General features: G+C 42.0%; 1 protein-coding gene across 8 annotated transcripts in view; it reads right to left on the bottom strand.

The window, feature by feature from the left end:
- Window positions 1-2329: 2329 nt before the first annotated feature.
- The window catches only part of RAPGEF2 (Rap guanine nucleotide exchange factor 2), a 191446-nt gene continuing 177761 nt past the window's right edge, over window positions 2330-16014 (bottom strand). For 7 of the 8 annotated variants that reach the window (XM_075421642.1, XM_075421644.1, XM_075421646.1 and 4 more), the window contains 6 exons: window positions 15804-15992; window positions 13866-14018; window positions 11150-11375; window positions 8979-9538; window positions 5035-5340; window positions 2330-3800 (listed from right to left, as the gene is read on the bottom strand). In XM_075421642.1, coding sequence (XP_075277757.1) covers window positions 3775-3800; window positions 5035-5340; window positions 8979-9538; window positions 11150-11375; window positions 13866-14018; window positions 15804-15992 — 1460 coding nt within the window. In that variant the 3' untranslated portion in view covers window positions 2330-3774. The remainder of the gene's footprint in view (window positions 3801-5034; window positions 5341-8978; window positions 9539-11149; window positions 11376-13865; window positions 14019-15803; window positions 15993-16014) is intronic. The other variant, XM_075421645.1, reaches the window with a different exon arrangement.

The following is a 16014-nucleotide window of genomic DNA, read 5'->3' as shown; positions in this document are numbered from 1 at the left end:
CTTCATTTTGTCTCAGCTGCTGGACAACCCATACGAGACAGGAAGTCTGGAACTTTATTACATTTCCTACTAGTTTTGAAGCAAACTGCTTTGTTTTAAAGTAACAATACTGTTCCCCACTTTAGGTGGACCAAATATTTTAGTCCCAGATGTGTAAAACAAGCACTCTTCTCCAGATGACCAAGGTTAATCCATTAAAGGAGTATCTTCAACTTTTATGGCTGACTCCAACGTGTAGTGTACTGCATAAAGAAGTAGCCTCTGCCTGAACAAGTTTCAGTAAAAATAAAACAAAGTCATAAAAGAGTACAGATAATTGAACACTTCTGCAGACAAAAAATTTTCCTTAGATTTCAGTGCTCAGTGCAGTTTTTGTTCATGTAACACTAAACCCCAGCAACCGGTAGTTACTTGTCCCCGTCCTGCAGCATCCACACACTAAGCCCAACATTCGTATCACGGGAACTGGAACGAGGAGCCGATCTATTTCTCAAGCAGCCATACCAGTCACACCACAGGAAGGCCTCTGCTTCTGCCAAATCGGCTGCTGCGTTCCTTATCTCCCAGTCCACAACGAATTAAGCTATGCGTATTGGACGATGAGTGTAGAGGATGTCTCTGTATAACGTGTTCTAAAATAATGAATTACAGAAGGGAGGCATAAACAGGAGGATAAGGAATGCTGCCTAATTCAATACCATATCAAGCATATCGAATAAAAATTTACAAGCGTGCAAACGGTTCACACACCTCACAGGTTGAAGAGAGGAATTATTTCCCTAACAATGTACCTTTAGCATCACCAAAGGACAAACTTGCAGGTAAGATATATAAAAATGTACATCCATTCTACTAATGTCAGAACCAACGGTAGTTCTCTAGCTTGTGGAAATGTACCCAACAAGTATTGGCCACAGATTCCACCCACACCCCCCCCCCCCAGTCTAACAGTCTCCGTAGTTTCCTTCCTGACAGTGAAAGAGATTCCAGGGATAAAAAGAGAATGTTTATGAGACCTACATTTTCAATGATTTTAGCTTGCTTATGACTGTATTTTAAGTGTGGAACATTTTTAGACTTCTGTTAGGAAGAATTAATTCTATACAAAGCATTTTGTTGCTTTTCTTTGAAATGAGCTAATTTTAGATTTGGAAAAAGCACCTGTCAAGCATTTTAAAGCTAAATGGGGTACAGCTGATAATGGCTTTAGCAGAGACATTTTAACCCAGTCTTCCGCATACTAGTGAAAATAATGTCTGGGGGGGGGGAAAAAAACATCTACAGATTTGACATTGAATTAATGTCAACTTTTATTACTGGTGATGCTACTGGGTGATCTTTCTTACTCGAAATATCTTCTTCGGTAAAAACGCAAATGGGTCACTTTCTGTACTTCTGCCTACCCAAATGTTACAACACTTATGCCTCACTTTTACACTGTACAGAATATAAAAATCAACATAATTCTCCCTTTAGAACTGTTTACATTCTATCCATACCCCTTTTTTGGCATCTCAGAAGTTTCTGCTGGGGACACACAACGGATCAGTCATTCTCTTTCAGCACTACACACACACCAAACTTTTGAAAAACTATCAGCAGCACAACTGTCTATTAAGAAAAACTCCACACCAATGGTTTGCCCACATCACTTGGCAATGTCCCTTTAATATTAATACACAGAGAAGTAGAATTTTTTCATAAATTTGTTCAAGTATGTGGAACATGTAAAATGCATAAGAATCAATATGGACTTCATTAATGTTATATTTATTTATTTTCCAGCTTCATACAAACTGGATGTAGAAGCATAAACATAGTACATTTCTACCATTTTCAACAAAAATATAACCAATATGTACAATTATTGTATTAAAAATACAAAAGGGATACAGACTCCACCAATGTCTTTCTAAAAGACATACAGGTACAAGTAGTATCAAAAGTATGAGGAAATCACCAGTTAATTGTACATTCTGCACTTGACATCACAGAGCGAACTGAGATTAGCAGTCCTATGGTCTACAATTACTTAATGCTTATATAACATTTGTGCAACTTGTGATAGAGCTGGGGTTTTGTATTTCTATATGCACATGAGGTCCACAGCCTTGAGAATAAAACTGGCAAATAATGCATATTACATGTAAAATTACAAATGCATAATTGACAACGTGATATATAAGCAAATAGACAAAAGCTATGATTACAGGAGAGAGAATTAAATAAAGCACTGACATTTGTTTGATACAGTGAAAAAACACTGCAATTTGATCTTTAAAAGTTGAAGCTATTTACGTTTATCTACTGATCAATATGATCAGCTGAGTTCAATGGAAAAAAAAAAAAAAAAAAAAGAAAAAATCCAAGACCAGCAGTTCCTCACATTTGAGTACTACTCGGATTGGCAGCCTTCACTTCTCCGGAGTCTGTGCAAAACCAACACAAAAATAGAGGGGAGGGTTATTTCAGTCATTATAGGGTTAATAGCAGCTGTGAGCAGGTGGTTGCTACACATTGGCCTTCTCTACACATGCAGTGTTCCATGAAGCCATTAACAGTTGTGACTATTTCTGCATTGCAAAGGCTGGCAAATCTAAACGTGTTATTTTTCATTACTTAAAGGCTCGTTTATCCCCTAATGCCAAAGTCAATAGATGGAGGTTATTAGATCAGTGTTAACAGCTGACACGAGCTGTGACATCCCAACTTGCCTCCACTGCAATATTATCCAGTTAATTTTTCTTTTAATATAACTACTATATAGTAAAAAAAAAAAAAAAAAAATAAAAATAATATATAACTTAAAGGTGGGGTTGCCGTCTGTCTCATTAGAAGAGGACACTTTCTTTTTTAGTATGCCATCCTGTATTCCACAAAGCACAGGTATGAGACACACAGTGTCCTCTCCCACCACCGGCCAGCTGCAAGCACGCGTCTCCGCATTGACGCTCGACGCGGCTGAGGGTGCCGTAACGGCTGGGGATGCCAGCGACGCTAACGTTTACAAACTGTTGAAGATTCCAGGGTGGGGCACGTTAAGAGTGAAGCGAGATGGTGAAGGAAAGGCTGCATCCTGTAACCTCTGCCTTCCCTCTCCCCCCTGCTCAGCCACGTGACAGCAATATTCTTTCCAGGAGCTCAGGCTGGCAACCCTCCTTACGGGTATGAAATAATACTGTAACCACTATGCAGACGCAGTATTTGATCTCCGGAACGCAAACATACAAAATCGTAACAGAGGCATTGTAAACAAGCAAATAAGCACTGCCTCCTTGAAGGATTTCAATGCATTTTTCTCTTTGTAGGTTAAAGGCCAAATGTAATTTGACAACTAGCTTATCTCATTATCCCAATGAGACTAAGTGCTAGGATTGCGATTAAAATCTGAGAGGAAGATTTATAAAAACCCTTCCAGGCATTGGGAAGTGCAGCCAGAGTTAATTATCCTGATGTGATGATCTTGGAATTTGGAATGATACTGTGTGATGTGGCAGACAGCGACAGTGGTAGCTTGGAGATTGCTGCACTGTGCATTTCAAGCAACACAGTTTGAAAAGTGCCAGGGCGATTTCTTCACAGTATTTCACATGCAAGGGGAGAGGGGACAGAAGGGGGAGGGGCGGAGGAAGAAGCCCCATGCTGCTTTAAGGCAGGGAAGGAGGCAAACAGGTCCACCATCCTTTAACTATAGTTCCAAGGCTCCTATTCTAGGGACGTCTTCTTGTGCTCTCCTTTAAGGTGGCTCACTCTGGATCCAGAAAAGCCCAAGTCTTAGACAGCAGAGACTTGTTCATCTTCTGCAAACACAACAGGATAAGGGAAAATAGAATTTAGTTCATACAGAACAAGACTGCTACTGAATGAAACAACCGGTACCGTGCTCATGTGTTTTCCATTTCATTGTATTAGGTATATATTTTAAAACAATCTAAATATCTGTGTGTTTCAGGCCTCAGGAGAAGTATTCCTTTGTAATTTTGTTCTTGAAGAAAATAAGACAATTCCTGTAACTGAGCTAGGTGCAGTTCCTCAGCCTGAGGAACACAACAGCTACTCCTAGATATCCAACAGATTAATTTGTCCCTGAATATATCTGTGATTTATTTAAATTAAGATTGCATAAAAATTGAGTGCAGCTTTAGTCATCATTGGTAGAAACAATTAAAACTCTCTGTCATGGCAATTCTGAAAGTTTGATGCAATTCGATTAGGGTAGACTTCATTTTTTTTCCATCATTTTGAACTGCAGAGTTCATCCTGCACATAAAACCTTAGTAACTAAGCAGTTAGGGATGGAAGGGGAACATTAGCCTTCCTATCATTAAGCAAAACAAAGCATTCAAATGCGTGATTTGGCAACTGCCCTACCTAAATCCTGAGCACCTAGCCCTAAAGATGCAATCCAGCTATGCTTGCACTCCCCAGAAAACCAGAAAGACTATGTCTATATAGTCTTTTTCTCATTATAGTTGAGCTAAAGCATAAAGACGCAGACACGCTTGGGCAAGCGAGGTAGCAAAAGAGTAGTGGGCTCGTTACATGAAGCAGTTAGTGTGGAAGACCCAGTGTCCGCAGCGTAAGAGTTTCAGGTAGATGTGAGTGACTGTCCAAATAAACCTGACCAATGGTGCTCTGTGGGGCGGATGGGCAGGTGTTCTACAGACCAGGATACTTCTTTGACCATTAAATACATGGTTAGTGCCAAACATCAGGTACGCTGGAGGCTTTCAGGGCAGGCAGGGCTGTACCTGGTGAACACAGGCACCTGCAGAGAAGTTGCCTAAGCCAACTGCTTGGTTGTCCATGACTCGGGTGGACCTACATTCCAAATTTTAAATTAAATTTAGGCTGAACTGAATTCCTCCCCTTCCAAAAAGTTAACAAAAAGCAAGTTTTGAAAGATGGAGAAGAGCTTAAATTAAGGCAAGAATTTCTACGGCAGAACACGTTTGTGTAATTTGCTTCGCGTCTGTGAAAGCACTGACCATTTTCGCATGCATCACACTCAAAATCTAACAATTAGAAATTTACCATCTTCTTCTGTGGAAAACCCTTGAGACGGATAGTGAGCAAGACGTGGATCTGACTCATTTGGTTTATGCCACTGAGGTTTGTTCACAAGCCTGCCAGCTGAAGGGCCATGCGACTGCTGCTGCGGGGTTGATGTCCCATGAGTCTCACACGTCCGTGCCACCATTCTGGACCTCTGAAGTGCTATGTTGTAATCTGGAGGCTTTCTGGTTGGATGGGAACCACCTTCTGCAAACTCAGCAATAGGTATTCCTACATAACCAGGAGGAGTTGGAGGTGGCTCCCGATACCGCCCCTCTTTTCGTGCTGTGGGAAAAACAACAGATTGTTATGAGAGATCGCAACAGGAAAACTGCTCAAAGGAAAATAAACAGTGAAAGTTAAATAAGCATCAACCAACCCAACAGCCCAGGAGGAGAAAATCTGAAGGACAAAAGTGAACTACCGTACGGTAGACAACGAGGTCTTCAAAAACAAACCATGCAAGAAAGTATAAAAATACAACATACAGAGGATACAGCTGATCTTCCAGTAGTGAAGCGGTAGCCTAATAAAATTCACGAAATTATGGGGGAATTTTTTCAAACTTAGCAACTGAGGCTGTGCCATCAATTGTCTAGGACAAAACGTACGCTGATCAAAATACCGTGGAAGATTCAAGAGTCCACAGAAGTGGCAAACATCAGGAATATCGGCATCTCCCCAGACACACGACTGTCTCAGTCCTGAAGATGGGCTTTGTACCCAAGAGCTCACCTCTTTTGATTTTAGCATCTTGTGGAGGGGCGCGGGGAGTACCTGACACCTTATTTCCTTCTACAAATCTTACTCTTTAATGAGACATAAGCTACAATTCCAAAAGGTAAGGAAGAGAAGTGGGCTCCATCTTCATACTTTCTGTGTGCATTACTGCCCACTGCTCTTATGGTTGTATTCTCTGCAAAATTAAAACTTGAAAGTATGCCCGTAAGAACAACGATTGGACATGATTTTATACAGAAGACGGAAAGACCACCACCTAGTTTGTGGATCTCATCGAGGCGTAACTGCTTACCTGAACAAGGCTTAACTCTGGGCATACCTGGAAGCTCTCTCTTGCAGAGAACTTCTAAGGGAGCAAACAGCGATGAAGAATTTTAAGCATCTGCAGGGACTCACAGCAGATAGGCATGACTCTCTCGTTTGGAGTTATGTACTTACAGAAGTCAGCTGGGACTTTGATACTGAACACTTTTTGTGGGTCTAGCCCTTTAACACATGACCACTTAACTTAAGAGTACAAAGGCAAACACAGCAGCAAAAAGCACTGACGCAGACAATTTACACTCCACCGCTTGTCATACACTGTACACTCCTGCACACGTGGTGGTGACAGCGTCACCCTGCATTAGGCAGCACGGAATTGACTGAAAGGGCAGTACGAGCTTAAAATGGACCGGTGCTACTTGGGTGTGAGTTCTTATCGACTAAAAATAAAGTCTTTGTTTTACAATGAAACCAAATAGTTTCCAATAGAATCTAAGTGTCTTTTGGGGGCAATTTGTTTTAACGGAGCAAAGCAGCATGAAGAAGTTTCTGAGAAATTTTATTCAAAGATTTCTGAAAAGTAACTGACGCAGAAGAAATTCTGTAGGAAAATTCTATTGAAATACCACTCGTTGGATAAGGAACTGGCTCGATGGATGCACTCAAAGAGTTGCAGTCAATGGCTCGATGTCCAGGTGGAGACCAGTGACGAGTGGTGTGCCTCAGCGGTTGGTACTGGGAACAGTGCTGTTTAACATCTTTGTCGGCGACATGGATAGTGGGTCTGAGTGCACGCTCAGCAAGTTTGCCAACAACACCGAGCTGTGTGATGTGGTTGACACTCCAGAGCGAAGGGATGCCATTCAGAGGGTCCTTGACAGGCTGGAGAGGTGGGCTTGCGTGAACCACATGAAGTTCAAAAAGGCCAAGTGCAAGGTCCTGCACATGGGTTGGGGCAATCTCAAACACAAGTACAGGCTGGGCAGAGAGTGGACTGAGAGCAGCCCTGAGGAGAAGGACTTGGGGGTATTGGTGGATGAGAAGCTCATCATGAGCCGGCAATGTGCGCTTGCAGCCCAGAAAGCCAACCGCATTCTGGGCTGCATCAAGAGAAGTGTGGCCAGCAGGTCGAGGGAGGGGATTCTGCCCCTCTGCTCCACTCTCGTGAGACCCCACCTGGAGTCCTGCATCCAGCTCTGGGCCCCCCAACATAGGAAAGACATGGATGTGACAGAGCGGGTCCAGCCACGAACATGATCAGAGGGCTGGAGCACCTCTCCTGTGAGGAAAGGCTGAGAGAGCTGGGGTTGTTCAGCCTGAAGAAGAGAAGACTGCAGGGAGACCTTATAGCAGCCTTCTAGTACCTGAAGGGGCCTACAGAAAGGGTGGAGAGGGACTTCTCACAAGGGTGTGTAGTGATAGGACAAGGGGGAACGGCTTTAAACTAAAAGAGGGCAGATTCAGATTACATATTAGGAAGAAATTCTTCACCCTGAGGGTGGTGAAACACTGGAACAGGTTGGCCAGAGAAGCTGTGGATGCCCCCTCCCTGGAAGTGTTCAAGGCCAGGCTGGATGGAGCTCTAAGCAACCTGGTCTCGTGGAAAGTGTCCCTGCTCATGGCAGGGGGGTTGGAACCAGATGATCTTTAAGGTCCCTTCCAACCCAAACCATTCTATGATTCTATGATTCTATTAAATACTGCAAGAGATCAATGTCCAGTCAGTGGAAAAGAACCATGTAAAAACAGTGCCTTCTGCGATATGCAGTTATATTTGCAGGATAATTACTTAATTGTACTGAGGCGCGTGGAAGCGTGTGGTTTGAATTTTTGTGTATGTCTCACATTCTCTCAAGCCTCTAAAAACATAGTGGCAAGCACTGCCTTGAGAGGCAGGTTTGGAAGCACACTTGTTCCACATTTGGGCGGAAATCAAGGGGATCAAAGAGCAAAACCAGAGCGCGGCATGAATCTGAACGTGGAGTCCTGAACTGAACAGCTTCCGTCTCTTCCCAGCTCAGGGACTCAGACCTGTGCCCAAGCTCTGAGGCAATGGGCCATTGCTAAGCAATGTACCTGGGCAGAAAATGGAAAAGCAGTTTATCACGGTGGTCTCGGTGTGACCTCAATCTGGCAGACTTTTTCGGCTGTGTCAGCACAAAATGGCTTTTAGATAGTTCTTCATTTTAACTTGAAGAAAAGCAAAGCGAAGTGGAACGAAAGGAAGGAAAGAGGCAAAAATGCAGAGGTCTTGGATGGCCCAAGGCCTGGGACATGTAGAAGGAGCAGTGCGAGAAAAACGTTAAGCTCTGCCAAAGACCTCGTGGTATTAATTTATATAATATCTGATCTTTCTTTTGTTGAACGATTATAAACGTATTTCAGCCCTAACTTCTTAGGAACCTCTTCAGCTTCAGCAGTCCAAAGAAACATCTCAGTATTAAGCAGAAAGTGATCCCATTTTCAGAAGTAAGGAATATTCACAATTATCAGACAAGTCATACAGATGTGTAAAGTAAAACACTTCTAAAAAAAGCAGGCCGCATTTATTAAGATTTCTAAATATAGAATGTGGAGCCTTACTGTGAAGAGAAATTCACATTTCAGAACAGACATCTGAATACATCAACCTCTCAAAACACTGCCCGGCAGCTGAGCTAGTTCTTTCTGATATATGGCAGGCTCTCTTGAAACATAAAGGCGCTGCCAGAACTGAGAATCAACAATAAGTGATATTGCAATACAGGCACAGTTAAAGAGGAAAATCTGAGAGGGACTGCAAAATGTGTGGTTTTGCTTTAGAAATAAAGAAAAAAAAAAAATCAAACCAGACAAAAGAAATGCCGTTTTAGAACAAGACAAAGATATTAGATCATAAGCAAATTAAAATACTTAATAGTGAACAAAATTCAACTTACCAATAAGCCCCTTTGTACTACTTGATGGTGTTGCTATATGAGTGGGTATGGGAGGTGGCTTTGACTCCTCTGCTGGTACAGATGTTATGCTACTGGTTTCAGCTTCAATGGAAACATCCTTCCCACCCCTACGCTTTATGGTACCTGTATCACCTTCCGAGTCCTCTCCCCAGTATCCTGTTGAGGATGCCCAGCTTGCTCTGGACTGTGCTTGGTCAAGGCCCTCCCTGCCTTGACTTTGCCTGCCATACTTTGTGCCATGGTCGGGGAACATCAGCTGGTCCATATGACTGCCCGAGGCCCACAGTCCTGCCCCATCGCCCGAACTATCGAAATGAGCATGTCCGAAAGGCAGCGTCTCCCAGCTTCTCTGGTGCTGTATCGTTTGTATGTTGTCATGAGAACCACTCGAACAAGAAGTCCAGCTACCGCGGCCACTGTCAGCTGCGTCGAGCGAAGCTCTGTCCCCCTGATCCTGTGACAATTCTTCTGTACTAGGAGAAGAAAGCACAGTTGCTCCAGCATACAGGCCTCTGGTCTCTGACAGTGGTGCATATGAGCTAGATGCACATTGACGAGGGGAAAAAAACAAAAATAAATCCAGCGTTGGAACTGGGGATCGTTTACAAGACACATGAACAATTCAACAATCAAGAGAGAAGCAAACTTATTGGGGGGTTGGACTAGACGACCTTTAAAAGGTCCCTTCCAACCCAAACCTTTCTATGATTCTATGATTGAAGGTTTTGATACATTTCTATTAAGTACTATTTGCATTAATGACTAATTCAATTTTGAAAATAGAACCCTTTCCTTTCAAGCTCATCTTCAATAAACCAAACCAAAACAAACAATTAATGGACAGATATCCTGACAAAACTTAACTCTTCAGTGGAGTCAGCTCAAAAGGTAAAATGTTAACTTTGCAGCAGCCCTTTAAGACAGGCAAACCACACTGACATATGTAAAGGGGAACAGACTGATAGATAGGGTTCCTACTGCTGTTCCAGCCATGCGAAGCAAAGGATCAGAACTAGAAACCCAATTTTAGCAGGGAGGTGGCTGATATTTACGTTCAGGTTTCAGCTTTTCAGATTTTTCTCCTGCTTAGGAAACTCTGAAAGCCAACTTTTCAACATTTCTTGCAAACGGTAATTTATCTTAACCTTAATTTTGGAAACACATGTCACTTCATAGACCAAGCATGCTCTCCATAGCCCTTCAGCGACTAAGCAAGCCTGACGCTATCGCTTACACAGCGGCAGAGAAAACCGACAAAGTGTCACTTTTGTTTAGCAGCTACCCAGGCTCCTGGGATTTGTCCTTCCAGGGCAGCCTGCTATGCAGACTGGAATCCTGCTCTTCCAAATATTGGAGACATCCGATTAAAGAGTTTGCATAGCCTGGGATTCCCAGAGCTGCAGTACTCCAGTTTTGGAACAGGCCTGTCATCCACAGACTCCGCAGGATTAAAAACCCTGAAACCACTCAGAGGACTGAAGCATCCAAATAACTGCTCAGAAAAGTAAGCAGTGACTAAACAGGAGCCAGAGCTCCAATTATTTTCAGACCAAGCCTCACTGCTCGAGATTCAGAGAACTCCTCACAGCACTAATTTCCCCACCATTACAGAAGTTAATTACCTAGAAAATTACCTAGAAAACCAGCAGCCTAATGTGAATTTTAGCTTCCAATTATTGTTGACTAGAAGAGATATTTGGGACAAAATACTTCTGAGTTAGATATATATGCACTTTTCTATGAAACAGACTGGAAAATTACTAGCTATTTCTGTTCTCAGCTTGATCACTGAATAATTCTAAGAATAATTTCTCATCTAATTCAGTTAATTCCCCACCTAGAAAACAGGCTAGGATACTAGTCTGCCATAAAAAGGATGATCTACAGCACTACTAAATGCTCAGATGGGAAGGTCTACTGAGGTAAAGTCTTACTGCTGTAGACCTCATCACACGCTTGGGACTGCAAAACCTTTCTTGTCAGAAAACAAAGCATTATCATACAACGCAGCATTGAAATAGCAGTTTTTAAGAGTAGGGGAGGAAAAAAATACTCGAGAGAGATACCAGGAAAGTTACATGAACAAATATACATGCCACATACACACTATATGAAAGCATAATGTAAGTAAGCACACATAAAATTCCTACCCTAAACTGTATTGATCCGGTTCAATCATGATTCTTCTATCAATCCTTCCCACACCAAGATTTGTCTCCACGATGCTGACAGAATGCCTCTGTCTCCTCTCGTCATGCAGGGAGACTGGCATTGAGTCAAAAGAGGAATTGCTGACAATACTAGATCTGGAAGAAATTTCGCTGTGGCCAGAATCTGAGAAGTTATCCACCGTGCCGCTGGGAGCCAAAGTGTAGCCTGCAAAGGGAACGCCACGTTAGTCTGACTCTCCAAGCAGCCTGCTCCATTACTGCCAGGCAGTCGGCAACACTGCTACCATAGTAAATCAAAACTACGGTTGCGTTTACACAGAGGCAGCACTGCAAAAGGCAAAGACACACAGCAGAACTGTGTAACTCTGTGTATTCTGTCTCTTAGTAAGAGGTTTAAGATTGTGAGAAGATCCACTACTCATTTAGGAACCAAGTGCTCGCTTCCCTTCCTCTCTGCCCTCCTCTCCCCAAACTATTTTCAAATGCATCATCACACTTGCATCCTCGCATTACGAAATCTCACTTCTCAAAAAACTGCCTGTACATAGACAGTGTCACCAAGATCGGAATGAAAGTGATGCCCTGGACAAGGTTACTGCTTTAAACAATTCAAGAGACTCCCTCCCAAAGTATTTCTGTTCTGCAAAGCTACACTTCAGGGTTGAAGAGCAGACAGAACATCAAGCACAGCTGTCTGGCCTGACTGCTTATTACGTATCTTGGCTGAGAGAGGGCGCCTGTTTTTCAATACAGTTTAAAAAACCTATTCAAGATTTTCAGGCTTTCTTTGTGGTACTTGGCTAACTAATTACATACCAAAAAGACAATATTCTATAGCATGTATTACCGGAATTATAACATAATTTGGAGGTAGCATTGACACCGCCAGGATGAGATAAAATCTGCAAACCAGGAAATGTCAGAGGCAAATTCAGCTTTTTTTTTTAGTATTAAACAAAGTTGTGCTGAATGCTCTTGCCAGCTAAGTTAAAGATCATTAAACAACATACATTTACAAGTAACTGCAGTTTTCATTTTTTTGCTTTCAGTCTACATATAAGTGTCAAGATGACTTCAACTGATCCAATTCACTTGCTGAGAACATACATTTAGTGCTGCCAGATCTGCCTGAAAGAACATTCCATTAGCTTCATGACACCATCAAGCCAACAATTTTTTTAACATTTGTAATTATGTTTACAATTTGCTTTTTGCAAAAATAAAGTACTTTTCCCACTATAAGCCAAGTACAGAATCCCAAATCCTTTTTAAAGAAATGCACAGGCCTGACCAAATTTATATTATATTAAATTCACTCTTTGCAAATACGGTATTTGGGAGAAATCATTCTGATATCTTACAAGGATTTGAGATGATAATCTAAGTCTTCCCTACGTAACAACCTCCTTCATCTGACCTTAGTAAAGATCACTTCAACAGATATCTCAGATCGGCATTTGTACTTTCTTGCTATATTCATCTCTCCTCTTTTCAGATTATTCAACAGGAGTGTTTTTTTCCCCTTTCGTTTCCATAAGCCCCACCTATCCCAGAGGCCCTTGGTGAATTGTTATTCATTTTGCTGTTCTGCCTTCCGAGAGGAGGAGGAACTGGTTAGGTCCATTAGTCTGGAGCCATAAGCCCTCAGCTGATCGGCACTGCCACCTACCACGTTAAGAAAAGGACTCAGCTACCCATTTGATAAGAAAGTAGAAAAGTGACACCCACACAAGTTTCAAATCCTTACCATCCCTGTGCAGTTTAGGGAAAGTTATTGCTACTGGGAAGTCTCCCACGCCCTCATCTCTTTAGCATTCTGAATTTCTATTATGGGAACTCAACCCCATACATGTATTTTATGAAATGTTATGCCATGTAACTGTTAAACTGAACCTTCATGATAATCTGAAAAGAGAATAACTTAGAAGTTATCTGCATTAAAATGGGCTATCATACTTCCAAGGGGACTTTTTTTTTTTTGTTTAAACTACAGGAAAATGCCCCCATTCTGTTTTGTCAATTCATAACCAGAACAAGTACAATGAAAAAAAGACAGGTTAAAATCCCTTCAAAGTCCTAAATTCACTTTAAAAAAAACAACTCTACAAAATCATTTAAAATTTAACTCCGTCAAGAAAGCGCCAATCTGTAATACCATTCCTCAAATATCCATAAACATTGCTTGAATAGTTAATTAGGCTTCTAGTAAAATGTTGTGTATCAGCGATTTGAATCCCAAATACTTTAAGCCTGCCTGTCACACACAGGTCACTGCCCATCCAGTTGCGTGGCACAGCAAATAACTCCTCTCAGAGGCTGGCGTGCTCAGTGGTGGACACATACTGTAACGGGCAATCTGCACGTCCTTCCACCGGCAGGAAGCGCTGACGATGGGAATATTTTTGGCAGCAGCAGCTGCAATGAGAGTGACCTCCTGAATCAAATCCTGTACCAGTTCAGGCTAGCTTTCCTGGCTTTTGCTGACCAGAAGGCTTCCAGGTATCCCTGAAATCAGGTTCCCAGGTGTCCTTTCAGGTATCCCCACTGTGCACTACACTTCCTGCCCTCTTCCTGACCATGTGTGACAAAAACAGGAGCACCACTAATTTAACCCAAGTGTCAAAATTCTCTCTCAGAAGTTTCTGAAGTCTATGAGCTTCAGGAGACAGGATGGGAAATATTGCACATCTAATACCTTTCCTTGGAGAGCTCTGTGGTGAAGTGGGAGGAGAAGACAGCTGTGAAGATGCACTTGATATTGTGTCTTCAGACTGTTTCTTGTGACGGTCCAAACTTCCTTCTTCAGATAATGAAAGAATTTTCTTTAAAGCTTGCGGGGAGTTAATGCCTTTAAACAAGAATTAATGTAGGCAGATTTAAAGTCCAGCGTAAATACATCTTTCTGCTTCACAATGCATTTATAGAGCAGACACCATAAGCAGACAACATTTAAGCTGATGTCAGAAACCCACAAATATACAGGAAATTATTTTTTTCCCTGTATATTTGTGGGTTTCTGACATCAGCTTAAACGAAGCCAAAAGTTTAAACCTACTCAGGTTTAAAATGTAGCGCTTTATTTCTGCAGATGACTGAGGCCGTTCTTTCATTTCTGCCAGCTAAAATAAATACTCTGTCACAGAAAACACAATGCAGATTTGGTGTTGCAGAATACTGCCTATACAATATACAAATGAAGAATATGCATAGCAACGGTTACCGAAAAACCTGAACTAGAATTATGTTGAATACAAGCACACACAAATCTCACTGGTTAGCAAAGGTTTATACAGTAAGAACTGAAACTGCTCTCCCGTTTCTATCCTATTCAGAGTAGCCTAGAGGGTCAAAGGAAGCTGCAAAGAAGGCAAATAAGATTAGGCTTACAAAACAAGGCCAGCCTGCAGCTGCCTTTCTCTCTTTCATTTTTGAGAACTATCTCTGCACTGGCTTATTTTCGGCAACCAAAGAGTAACAACATCCTGAAGATGATGCATGATGTTAAGATCTAGGGCATCAAGAATTGTTTTTCTCAGGCAATGTTTATCCATCTTTCTCTTCCCCTCCCCTCCAAAATCCGCCCTGGGACAGTCTTACAAGTGAAGACGAAGCTTCTCTGATGGTTTTGCAAGTGTTTGTGGCAGAGGTTATTTTCCAGCATTCTGCAGAATTTTGCTCTGTTGGATCACAATGCTGCTATCAATAATCTACAGCTGCTTCATCAACATAACCTTGTCAGCTTTCAGAAAATTTCCCACCACGAGCAAAAGTGCAGTCTATGGCACTTCATAGCCCTTTTAAGATTAAAATTTAATGGTAAAATCACCAAGAACTAGATGAATAGTGAATTGTTTCTTGCTCATTTTGCTTCTTCTAATGTCTCACTAGGAGCCTAAGCAGTGCATCAGTAAAACTAATGAAAAGTGAAATCAGAATTAAGCAGAAATTACCATCATGCAGCAGGAAAGGCCAGTGATGCTACACAGGAATATTACCGTACTTCAAAGTGATCTAAGTAAGAAGTCCTTTAATAATGCATATATGTTATGTACACATGCTGGGACACAGATTTGGAAATCAGATTAGAAGAAATTCCTACAGTCCGGTATCTTTCTGGGCGACATGCAGGCAGCAACGACTGAATAACAACTATAAAAAAGCACTAGGGAGCAGAAGGCAAAGGAACAATTCTCAGCACGAAACTTCAGGCCTACATTTCTAACGGGACTACCAGCTTGAGCAGGCCTGAATTTTCCATTAAATATTCAACTTTTGAAAAAATGCCAAAACTTCTGAGGGATCTCAGAAGGGTCACTCAAAAACTCCAAGTCACTAATCCCTTTGGAAAAGTTAAGCCAAGATCCCAGGGCAGACAGTCCGAAACATTCACTCTGTCCAGCTGCTGGTAACAGGTAAATACTGACACCGATTAAACTGATGGGTTGCTTCCCTAGATTTCTTTCCTTCCATCTCTAGAGAAGGGAATTACGCATAGACCCTGCACGAACTGGCACAACCTGCATGTAACACTGCCAGAAATAAATGTCTGAATCTTGTTTGCTTACAAATGTCTCCCTGACATAAGCAAACAAACTTCAGAGCATTAAAGCAAATGCTTCACTGTTCCACTCACCGAACGGTGGGAGGTCTTTGACTGGCACTTTCTTGCGAGAGGGATAAAGAGATACGGCAGGGACTTGCAGTGCTTGGTTTACTTTATGTTGCTGCTGCTGCTGCTGCACTTTCTGCTGGATGCCTGCCCGGGGAGCCACCGGTGACGTTTCAGATTTTCCAGATCGCTTGTCTCCTGTATTCTTTGGCACTTCGCAAGAAATGGGAGAAAA

Source organism: Opisthocomus hoazin, chromosome 5 (assembly GCF_030867145.1).
Source record: "Opisthocomus hoazin isolate bOpiHoa1 chromosome 5, bOpiHoa1.hap1, whole genome shotgun sequence".
NCBI classification, from domain to species: Eukaryota; Metazoa; Chordata; class Aves; order Opisthocomiformes; family Opisthocomidae; genus Opisthocomus; species Opisthocomus hoazin.
The sequence above is the reverse complement of the archived record's forward strand: the minus strand, read 5'-3'. Positions and strand labels throughout refer to the sequence as shown.